Here is a 10957-nt window from a genome sequence, read left to right as displayed (position 1 = left end):
AGATTGGAGAGAAATGTGTGCAGCGAAGCAGCTTTAACCCCATCATGACTTTATAACCCCATTCTACCTCGCACTCCTCTTTCTTCAACAATGTTTTATACTTTTTTTTAAACATCTAAATAGCATTGATAGATTATACATGCATTTCACCACTCTTTTTTTACTTTCACTCAGGTGCTGCAGATGTATGTACCGTTCTGTGGAATATCGATTTCCAATGCCAAGTTGTTTTCAGAGTCTCGCAAAGAGTATGAAAGAAGTCGGGGGAGAAGTTATAAGATGGACATTTATACAAACATTGTTTTATCTCCACTGGAGGACTAACAATAACATTTCCTTTATTATTCATTACATATGAATATAAGCAATTCAGTTAGGCTCACTGACATACTGTGTGTTAAAGTGACTGCACCCATCCACTAGTGAGTAGTTTTTATGAACCTGTTACCACATAATGGATTTCACACAGTGACTACCAATGCCTTCCTAATGTATCCTTCACCAGCAACGCTGTGTAATGAACATAAGTGACTGCTGTCCCTGCTTATTGACACAGGCTCTGCTGGAGGTGGTCAATGACCTGTTTGAGGAGCAGACTGATCTGGAGAAAGTCGTCAAGAAGATCATGCAGCGAGCTCTGACCCTCCTGCAGTGTGAGCGCTGCTCCGTGCTTCTCCTGGAGGACGTGGACTCACCTGTGAGACCTCTGGCTCCTAAACAAACTTTCCTATCTCTGTTGCTAAACACAGTTGCTGCTTGTTGTGTTGACATATGTATTTTTTTTAAATAGCTTGTGAAATTCTCCAAGATGTTTGAGCTCATGTCTCCTTTGTGCAACATGAACCATGACATCAGGTAAAATTATTTAGGAGACCTTGAAGGATATGAAGAAGACAGTCTGGCAGACAGATACAAAGACTGATTATTCACCCTAGGAAGAGGCCACCCGAGCAACACATAACACACAATAAACAGATACACATAGATGTGATGAGCACATTCCACATCCCAGCATAACAAAACAAGTAAGAAATATTAAGTCACTCAGTTTTTACTGCTGTTGGGTTGGATGTTTAAGTACCTGGACCTGACTATTGTTTCCTGTCTGTGTTATTGGCCACATCAGCATGGAGAAGCTATCGTGTTCTGATTGGCTGATCAATAACAGCATTGCTGAGCTGGTGGCTTCCACTGGCCTGCCTGTTAATATCAGCGATGTGTGTCAGGACCCACGTTTTGATTCTGAGGTGGGGACCTCTTACTCTAAGACCTGTTAGAGTTAACACAAATACATGCTTATGACTGCAGTAAGCAAACACAGACACACACCATGAACACAGAAAAACTGGAAGGTTGTCACAAGAACTGAAATTGATTTGTATAAGATGGACTTAAAAATTATTCAATGATGCCAAATGCAGCTGTGATCTGCTTTACAGCCACATACACAGCATGTTTGGATGTGCTTTATTTATATTAATTTCTCAGTGTTAACTTTGAAACTTTCACTTGAAATCCAGACACAAACATGAGCTTGGGCAAGAGTTTCAAACTAAGAAAAAACAGATTTCTCACACAAACCCGAACTACTCTCAGCCCGCACTATAGTCACTTCCTTCTCCTTTTGCAGGTGGATCAGGCCTCAGGGTTTCACATTAGATCAGTGTTATGTGTCCCTATCTGGAATCGAACTCACCAGATAATTGGTAGGCCGATCAGAAATAAATCTCTCTCTCTCTCTCTCTTATCAGAAGCCACTTTCCATCTTACAGTCAATGATACATATGTGTGTTTTCTACAGGAGTTGCACAAATCCTGAACCGACTGGACAGGAAGACTTTCAGTGATGCAGATCAGAGGCTGTTTGAGGTTAATTATTTAAAACTCAAATGACAGCTGATACACTAAACCTTTGTTCTGGTGTATATTGCTGCACTGGATGCACAAATGGGAATTCTTTTTTCTTTGTGTTTTTTTCTGTGCAGGCATTTGTTATATTCTGTGGACTTGGAATCAACAACACTATGATGTACAATCAAGTTAAGAAGACGTGAGCCAGACAGTCTGTAGCGCTGGATGTAAGCACAGCAGCAAGGCGTTTATCTGTTTAGTAGCCGCCACTAAACCACTGTGAAAAAATTAAATATTTTTTGTTTTTGTTTTTGTCATAAATGGCTTTTTAGTTACATCAAATCCATCAATTCCAGTTTTCTTCATGTTTGTCTTTACTTGTGTTTCTGGTTTAAAAGATACCCTAGTAATGGTACAATTAAAATAATAAATAGTTATAAGTATTGTAAATAACACATTTCATTTATTTATGAGAGCATGCTATGCCAGTATTTAAGCAATATTGTGCCTTAAAGGATAAGGCTGGTCATTTTCTATTTTAACAGTATTTTTAACACTCCCCATACAGAGGCTAAAACTAACATCTGTCAGACTGTCAGTCCTGGATTATTCTAAAACAAAACATCAGGGAAACACACCGCTGCACTTACAGACTTTACTTCCTCATTACAAAACACAAGATCCTGATATTTGTAAAGTAATGCTTTCACATGCACTACTGATCTTGATACTGAATAGATAGATGAATTTTCATAGCCTGAGGTGTGAAAAATACTCAGCTGGTATTTTGTTGAACCATTAATGAATTAAAATGGATTTTTATGACCGCTCATGATGTGTATTTAAATACCTGAGTGTATGTGGTGTCTGATTAATGCTAATGGTAACAGAGGCTATTAACTGTCATTAGCGTCTCCAGCTGTGTTCTGCTCCGCTGCCCGGTATCCAACCTGAGCAGTCACAGTTCCCTCAGCAGACACGATTCTGCTTCTCTGCCATAAATATTTCAGCTGCTTTCAATAACTCATGATAAATACATGTGCTAGTCTGCTCACCTCTCATCAAAGGCAACACACACACTTGTCTTTCTATCACAGAGTCTTTGCTGTCTCTGTAAACTCCTCAAGGATTTTTCTCTCTGTAGAAACATATTGGCTTTAAAGGCAGAGTTGTACTTTCTCTGATCCTGATTATGCAACATGATGAGCAGCCAAGACAGAGTGAATTAACATTCCTGCAACATATTAATTATTTGTAGCAGCAGGGTCTTTTTCACAGTAGGTCTGATTTTATTTGGAGTTGCTACCTGATTAGCATTGTATCAGCAGTTCTTTCTCTCATGGCTTTTACAAAATTTGTGCTGTTTCAGATGCTGTCCTACCATGCTACCTGCTCCAAAGTAGAAGTGGACAGACTCAAGGTAATCATTAAGAAATACTGAGAAAACATTAAAGTCTTGTATTGCTTTGCTTCCTATCTTGCTGGCACGTGTGTGACTGACAGCTTTGGCCTACCCCCCATAAGGCAGCCAAGATCCCCCTGAGCAGTGACTTAGGCATTGATGAGTTTCACTTCAACAACTTCTCTTTGGACAGCGATGCCATGATCATCGCGTCACTCTGGATGTTTCTGGAACTCGGTGTTGTGCAACAGTTTAAAATTGACTACGAGGTAAGGCTCTGGAATTCATCCTGTACAACGTGAGCTGGCCGGTAATATGTATCTCACCTGTAAGTCTCTTTGTAGGTTTTGTGCCGCTGGCTTCTGACTGTGAGGAAGAACTGTCAGACTGTGGCTTATCATAACTGGAGTCACGCTTTTAATGTGTCTCAGTGCATGTTTGTTATGATCACGGTAAGTTTATGTGTATTGCTTCCAGTTAGCAACTTTGTTTCAACTCACAGAACTTATTTTAAATTCACTGAGCATCGCAAAGGTTTCAAAGATGCCTGGTATGTGAGGGTGAATGTGTTTAAATGATGCATAAGACATCTTGAATATTTCTTCTGCATGAAAAAATGAGTCCTAGTTTCAAATATTTCACATAATACAAACATCACATTACTTCAGTGAAGGCTGGAACAAGCCAATACCTTTTTTAACTTTAAATCTATGTGAGTAGAAATAAAAGGAGGGAAGTAGATGTTAAAGTGTTCAGCAGTCTAAAGTTGATATGCATGCCCCTGTCATGAGAAAAGTTAAGTCTCAGGGGACTTGTCATTAAAATAATTCACTGAGCAAAACATTATTTAAAGGAAACCTCACAGGAGAAACGTCATTAAGAGACAATTTAGAGGACTAATATTTAAGTAAAGCCTCTGAGAGAATGATCAACTTACCAGAGTGACCAGGTACAAACATCAATACACTAAAGATCAACTTTCCCTCCTGATCCTGTCTTATTTTATCAAATGGCAAGAGGCAATATGGTATAGACAAAAATGAGCTGAGTAGATAAAATAGTATATCTACTTTACTTTGGCAGACAGCCAGTTTCCAGGATGTTTTATCAGATGCAGAGATCCTGGCACTGATGGTTGGCTGCCTGTGTCACGACTTGGACCATCGAGGCACCAATAATGCATTTCAAGCCAAGTAAGTAAGAAAGGCCTGAAGTATGATAACAAACCAGTCCCTTAGTTTAAGTTGCTGAAAGTTTCACAGCTGCGTTTTTCCCCTGCAGGACAGGCTCTGCTCTGGCTCTGCTCTATGGGACATCAGCCACCCTGGAGCATCATCACTTCAACCATGCGGTCATGATCCTCCAAAGTGAGGTCAGATAAATATTTCTTACAGGATTACTGTGAAAACCTTATATAACTCGGAGGTTTACTGTAGTAATGGTAAATTTTCCTTTTGTGGTCTTAGTTTGTTTTCAGTGACCTAAGAGCTGTGAAAATTTAATTTAATGTGATGCAGCAAAACTGTGTATAAAATTTTGTCTTGCAAAAATGCTTTCAGGGTTTTAAGATTTTCTTCCTTCACATATTCCTTTCGCTGGGCAGTTTGAACATAATAGTATAATGGTGGGCAGGCCCACCGCATGCCTTGCTCATGCCTGGGACACACTGAGAATATTCATGCTATTCAGCTATTCATGACCACTGGTCATGTCTGACCTTAAAGCACTGAGCTAGCAAAATCTGCCTGGGGTGCAAGTTATGCTTGTGGACAGTGCTATAAACTATACTGCCGTTAGTCGGCAGCATTCACCGACTGCAATATTACGAGGCTGCTTTGTCTCAGGTGCAGCTTTGTTGGATCCCCAGGAACTGTGTTTTCTATTGATTTCTTTTAACAAAGGACAGAGAAAGTCTATACACATTGCTAATTAGCATTGCTAATGGGCGCTTCAGTTGACACTGAGCAATGACTTTACCAATGCACTGGCTTTAAGGAGACATTTTAGCCACTGTTATTTATCCTTGCCTGCTTTTTTCTAAGTGCCTACTGTATGCCATTGTATTTATTCACAGGGTCACAATATCTTTGCAAACCTCTGCTCTAAAGAGTATAGCAACATGATGCAACTATTGAAGCAAGCTATTCTCTCCACAGACCTTACTTTGCACTTTGAGTAAGTGTTTTTTGTTGTTGTTGAATTCAGAACTGAAACAGTTCATCACTGGTAAAACATTAAACTGAAATAGACTACCACAAATTATTACATACAGTAGATTCTGAAGTATTGAGAAGAATTGAAAATGGAGATTTCTGTGTTTTATAAAAATGCACGTGTTGGAGTGTGTTCTTTTGCCTTTTAACTATGTCTTTGTCGTTGACTGTGTTTGCACCGTAAGGCGCAGAACCAAGTTCTTTGAGTGCGTTCTGTCTGGAGAATTCAGCTGGACAGATGAAGGACATAGAGAAATTCTCAGGTTTCTGTCTTTGTACTAAAAAAAGCACCTTATGTGCCAAAATATTTAAATGTGAAGAGCAAAACAAACAGCTAGAAATGAAGTTTGATGCCATCAACAGGTCTATGCTGATGACAGCATGTGATCTGGGCACCGCCACTCGTCCTTGGAAGATATCCAAGCAGGTGAGAGTTTCTTAAATCTATGCTTTCATGTTTGAGGGCTTGGAGGTAGAAATAAAAAACAAATCTGTCCACATGTTATAACCCTTTTAGGCTCCAAAAATGTGCATGCTCTCCCTGTACAGCATGTCTCCCTGCCTTGCATGCTGGGATATGCAAGTGTTTTCCTGTGGTCTTGATGCATGGGTGCCTTACAGTAAGAGAGAAATATCCATCCATCCATTCATCCATATGAACCAGAAACACAGGTACAAAAATTCATTCAGCAGTTGTTTTTTTTTGGTTAAAAACACATCTAAGGTAGCACCATATTATGGTTTTCTTAGAACCTTTGCAGCCAAAATGTTACTTTATATTTGAGAAAAATGATGAAATAATGATGGTTTACATTTATGTCCTAAGGTTGCACAGCTGGTGACGAGTGAATTCTTTGAACAAGGTGACAGGGAGAGGTCTGAGCCTAAGTTGACCCCAGGGGTGAGTAAGCACGGTGTTAAAGTTGTGTCTTTCATTGGTAATTTTTTTCTAGCAAACAGATTTCTCATTCCATTACCAGCACAGCCAAACCACATTCATGATATCACCTCTTTTTTTGTCAAACGATTATGACAAAAGTTTGTAACGTGGATGGCTTATCACTTCTCTGCAGGCAATATTTGACCGTAATCGCAAAGATGAAGTACCTGCTTTACAGCTGGAATGGATAGATGGAATCTGTAAACCCCTTTACAAAGTAGGTAAACCTCGATGACTACAGGTAGACATTTGGGTACATTTGTAAAAAATAAATGTTTGTTTGGGTGTTTGAATCTCAGCTATACTCTCTTGCGCCACTCACAGGCACTGCTGAAGCTTAACAGGAAGTTGCAACCAATGGTTGATGAGATAGATGCTAAATCGAAAGAAGTGGCAGGAGCTCTGCTCATCCTATGAGCAGAAACACAAAATGTCAGTTTCCAGTGAACCAGACCAGAGTCCTGCATCCCATAAAGGTGCAGGAACCAGTCAAGACCCAGAGCCCCCAGAGATTGTGAAGCTGGTCAAAAACAGCAAGTCTTCGACCTAGAAACCTAGTCCAGTTGGTTTTTTCAACTTTTTTTTTTTTTTTCAGATCACATTGTTTTGTAATTCAGACTGGAAACTATGCTGGTTATGTTGAAAATGCATGTACAGTATCATGTATGTTGACACTGGACATTATCTTGGTGCTTCTGACTGCTTTGAGATTTGCTTTGCATGAAACCACTGTAACGGAAACATTAAGTGTTGCTACATGAGAATGTAGTTGCTGCACTATTGTTGAGATTAGATAAAGATTTCTATTTTCAGTCACAGACTCTATCAAAATTATCCATTCACTGCATTATTTTTCATACACTGGACTCTATATTTATGTAAGAACTATCAGTTTTTCCTGTGGTTTCTACATTGTCCACTAAAATACATTCTTAGAGAACATAAAAAAAATGTTTAGAGAACAAAAGTACTGTAGAAACTAAATGAACTGGCTGGAATTGGTTTTGTGAATAAATAAAATGCTGTGGCATGGAAACTGGTCATGGGTGATATTTTGTGGTTTATATATTTGTATGTAACCAGAACCATGTAAGATTTCCATACTACTGTTTACACTGTAATTATGGTGAAAACTGTAGATAACAGGAAAGTCTAATGAGAAACCTATGCTACTCATACTGATATGTGTTGTAGCAGAGACAGTTTACAGGCATTTGAAAGGTGGTGAATCAAGATGTACAGATAAGAAGTCTGTCACAAACATTTCTTCTCATCATTTTATAATGAGCCCGTAACTTAGCAGATAATTTACAATAACATGGTGATTTCACTCTAATTTGCTTATCACCAAGTTGAAAACTGTTTCTGTTTTTTCTGTCTTTCAGTTTTTGACAAAGAAGAGTGATGGAGAGCATCAAAGGTGACATGTTTGAAGCCTAGAGACATGGATATTGACACCATATTTGCATTTCTGATCCTCTGAAACGCTGTGATCGCAGCATTTGTGTGGAATAGCTGAAGAACAAAGAGCAGAGCAGAAAATCTATTTATCCTTTAGAAAATACTCATAAAGTTCTTAACTAGTATTTTCAAGTGATCTCCTCATAGAACTAAAAAACCAAAGCTCATCTGTGATTACAAAATTTCCAGTGAGAAAAATGCTTGTGACCTGAAAAGTGATGCAAAAGGCTAATTTATGTATGACACAAACAGCCCGACAAGACACAGCCTCACAGAGAACATGTTGTAGAAGGAATCTTTACACATTCCTGCCATCTTAAAAATTTTGTTCATCTGTCAGGAGTGTTTGATGCTGACCTTGAGAAGGCAGCGAGGTGAGGCAACAGTGGCCGGAGCAGAAGCCTGTAAAACTCAGCACAGCCAGAGTCAAACCTTAATCTATAATTTAACATGGATTGAGTTTATTCTCCTCAGAGCCGATGATCAGGGGAAAGCCGGATGGGGGGAGGAGGGAGAACCTTCCAACCTTATTTCTGTTACAGGGCCTGACTCTGCTGTAGTCTTTGATATCTCTCTCCCTCCCCTCTCTGTTGTTTCATCTCCCACACACACAGACATAATGACTTTTTCTCCTATTCATTCTGACATATTGTACGATATGACAAACAAATGCAGAGCACTAAATAACAACAAAACAAATGTCCAACTTGTCCAATGTTTAATAACCTCTAAGAAATGTATACACCTACTTTATATCCTGAGTCATTTCTTATTAAACAGAGGCTGAGAATAGAAACCAAACAACTTGCTCTAACCTCTGAGAATGAGCTACAGCGACTGTATTAAACGTGGTGTGTGTAAACATAATTACAGTAATGAGATCATCTAGCGGAAATGTCTCGTATCAATTTTTAGAAACTAGACCGTTGCAAGCAAAGCTATTCAAATGTAATGGTGTAGATTATAAATATTAATAAACACCTTTAGTACTAATGTACCAGAAATAGTTGTATTCATCTCATGAGGATTTATTTTGTGGACAGATTTCTTATGATATACATCAATACTCTGTGATGAGTTTTGGGAAAAAAGCCACTACTGGTAGGCATCAGTGCAGTTCAATAATCACACGTTCAACAGCACATTAATAAGGTTAATGCTTGAACAAAGTCAACTGAAATGTTCAGAGCAGGAACAAACTCAAACACACTGTAAAATCCCATTTGAGTGACTTTTCCTTGTTAACTTTTTTAAAACTAAACTGATGGTTTAGATACAAATCTAGTTACTTTCCCTCAAGACCCACTCTACTCTAAAAAAAAAAGGGTCGGGCAAATTGAATTTGTGACAGCCAAAAATCATTCATGTGTTTTCCAGAGTTCGGGAGAAACCTGGAACCTCTGGACTCAGCCACCAGAACTATCTTTTCAGCACAAGGAAGTGAAACTTGTATCTGCTGACAGCAAATATGCTGCAGTGAACAGTATCTGGATGTAAACCGGACCCTGGAGCTTCTTTACACTATTTATCAACTGAAAGAATGAAGAGATACTGAAATCTTATCAAATGTTATAAGATGATATGAGACGTGCAACTAGTTACTGGTGTTTAACAACTAAGATACATTTGGCTCACTGTTAAAGCTAACCATTACTGTGTGTGCATGGACCCTGGAATTCACGTTGAGGGGCAAATGTTGAACCTTTACAGAGGTTCACTGAACCTTTTTTAAGGAAAACCTGTGTAAGACTACATATTATTTAGCTGGGTATTTTATATGCAATTATAAATATTAAAATATCTCAGGAGTGGAACTTGAAATCCCATTGCTGACATGCACCTCCTCCTGTACCCCAGCAGGTGGCACTGTTTAAACCAATCTGAACCAGCGTGGGTTTGAATCAGGTGTATTAACCATTGTACCATCACTGGGGCCCAGGTGGAGCGTTCCAGAGCCAAGGCGCAAGAGGAAAGAAGTAAAAAACCCAGTATCACTATATTCGATAAGTTTACCCAAAACACATTTAACATTTAACATAGCTGGTCATCCTCTGCCTGCCCTGGACTGAGCACAGCTAGTTGAGAATCTCATGCGGTAGGACTTACAGACATTGACTTGTGGGGAATAGGCTTGCGTTCATTTCTCAGGGCTGTTTTTAAAAAACAAGCAATCACTGACTCTTTGAGCTCATGAACGAAGGTGCACTCTCTCAGCAGCCACATGACAAAGCCATGGGCTCAGTGGAAATCGTTTTCTCTGCACTGCCTTATCTGGCTGCCTGTCATAATCAAAGCATCGTCAGTGTTGTGACATAAACATAAATAATTGATTCATGCAGGCAGCTCACTGGTTATGTAATAGTAGACCCAGTGAAGCATCAGACAAGGCTCTAGTCTGATACTATGCTGCAAGTAAAGAGAGAAATGTTACAGAAGCTTGTTGCTGTTTGTTGTGACCTGGATACCAAACTGGTATCCAGGTCACAACAAACAGGTACTGAGGTGTGTGTGAGAGTTTGAGTGAGAGGGAGAGAGAAAGTGGGCAGAGCAAGTGCTCTTAACATGTATATTTATTACCTGCAGTTATAACACACACTTATGTGTATTTTTTTATTTTTAATAGAACAAACAATTTCTCAATACACAAATAAAATGGCTGTCAGAATAAGGGACAGCGAAGTTAACTGTTGGTTGCAGCCTGAACCATCATCTTTTCTTAAAACATCAGTGAGTAAAGTCATCTGACTTTAGGAAAGAGCAAAACAAGTGACATATGTAATATAGTCAGGAATGGTACAGTACATAAAAGGCTTTTCCACCATGCCGGTGCTTGGCATTTTGTTTAGTTTTGCCTCCCTCAAGTGGCGAATAAGAGCACTGACATGACCAAGGAGCAAGTGAACAGTATTTTCGGCCAAAAATCATCAAAACTCAAGTTCAGTGGGGAACGGAAAATAATAAAACCTTATGTGTAAATTGAAAAAGCTTCTCAACGTCCTACAACACAAATGAATTGTAAAACTGACAACTGCTGAACTGGATAACAAACTGGTTTTTGAGGTGTGCGTGAGAGTTTGAGCGAGAGAGTGA

The 10957-nt window shown here is 39.1% G+C and overlaps 1 protein-coding gene across 1 annotated transcript in view; it reads left to right on the top strand.

The window, feature by feature from the left end:
• The window catches only part of pde11al (phosphodiesterase 11a, like), a 10265-nt gene extending 2878 nt beyond the window's left edge, over positions 1–7387 (top strand). The window contains 19 exon segments of the mRNA XM_020612870.1: positions 175–263; positions 556–697; positions 791–855; positions 1127–1247; positions 1631–1706; positions 1802–1869; positions 1986–2078; positions 3221–3271; positions 3376–3522; positions 3598–3705; positions 4337–4446; positions 4535–4625; positions 5328–5428; positions 5652–5729; positions 5830–5893; positions 6293–6367; positions 6540–6623; positions 6731–6784; positions 6786–7387. Of these exon segments, the coding sequence (XP_020468526.1) occupies positions 175–263; positions 556–697; positions 791–855; positions 1127–1247; positions 1631–1706; positions 1802–1869; positions 1986–2078; positions 3221–3271; positions 3376–3522; positions 3598–3705; positions 4337–4446; positions 4535–4625; positions 5328–5428; positions 5652–5729; positions 5830–5893; positions 6293–6367; positions 6540–6623; positions 6731–6784; positions 6786–6956 (1788 nt within the window). The 3' untranslated portion in view covers positions 6957–7387.
• The last annotated feature ends 3570 nt before the right edge of the window (positions 7388–10957 follow it).

Source organism: Monopterus albus, unplaced genomic scaffold (genome assembly GCF_001952655.1).
Source record: "Monopterus albus unplaced genomic scaffold, M_albus_1.0 scaffold127.1, whole genome shotgun sequence".
Taxonomy (NCBI): domain Eukaryota; kingdom Metazoa; phylum Chordata; class Actinopteri; order Synbranchiformes; family Synbranchidae; genus Monopterus; species Monopterus albus.
The sequence above is the reverse complement of the archived record's forward strand: the minus strand, read 5'-3'. Positions and strand labels throughout refer to the sequence as shown.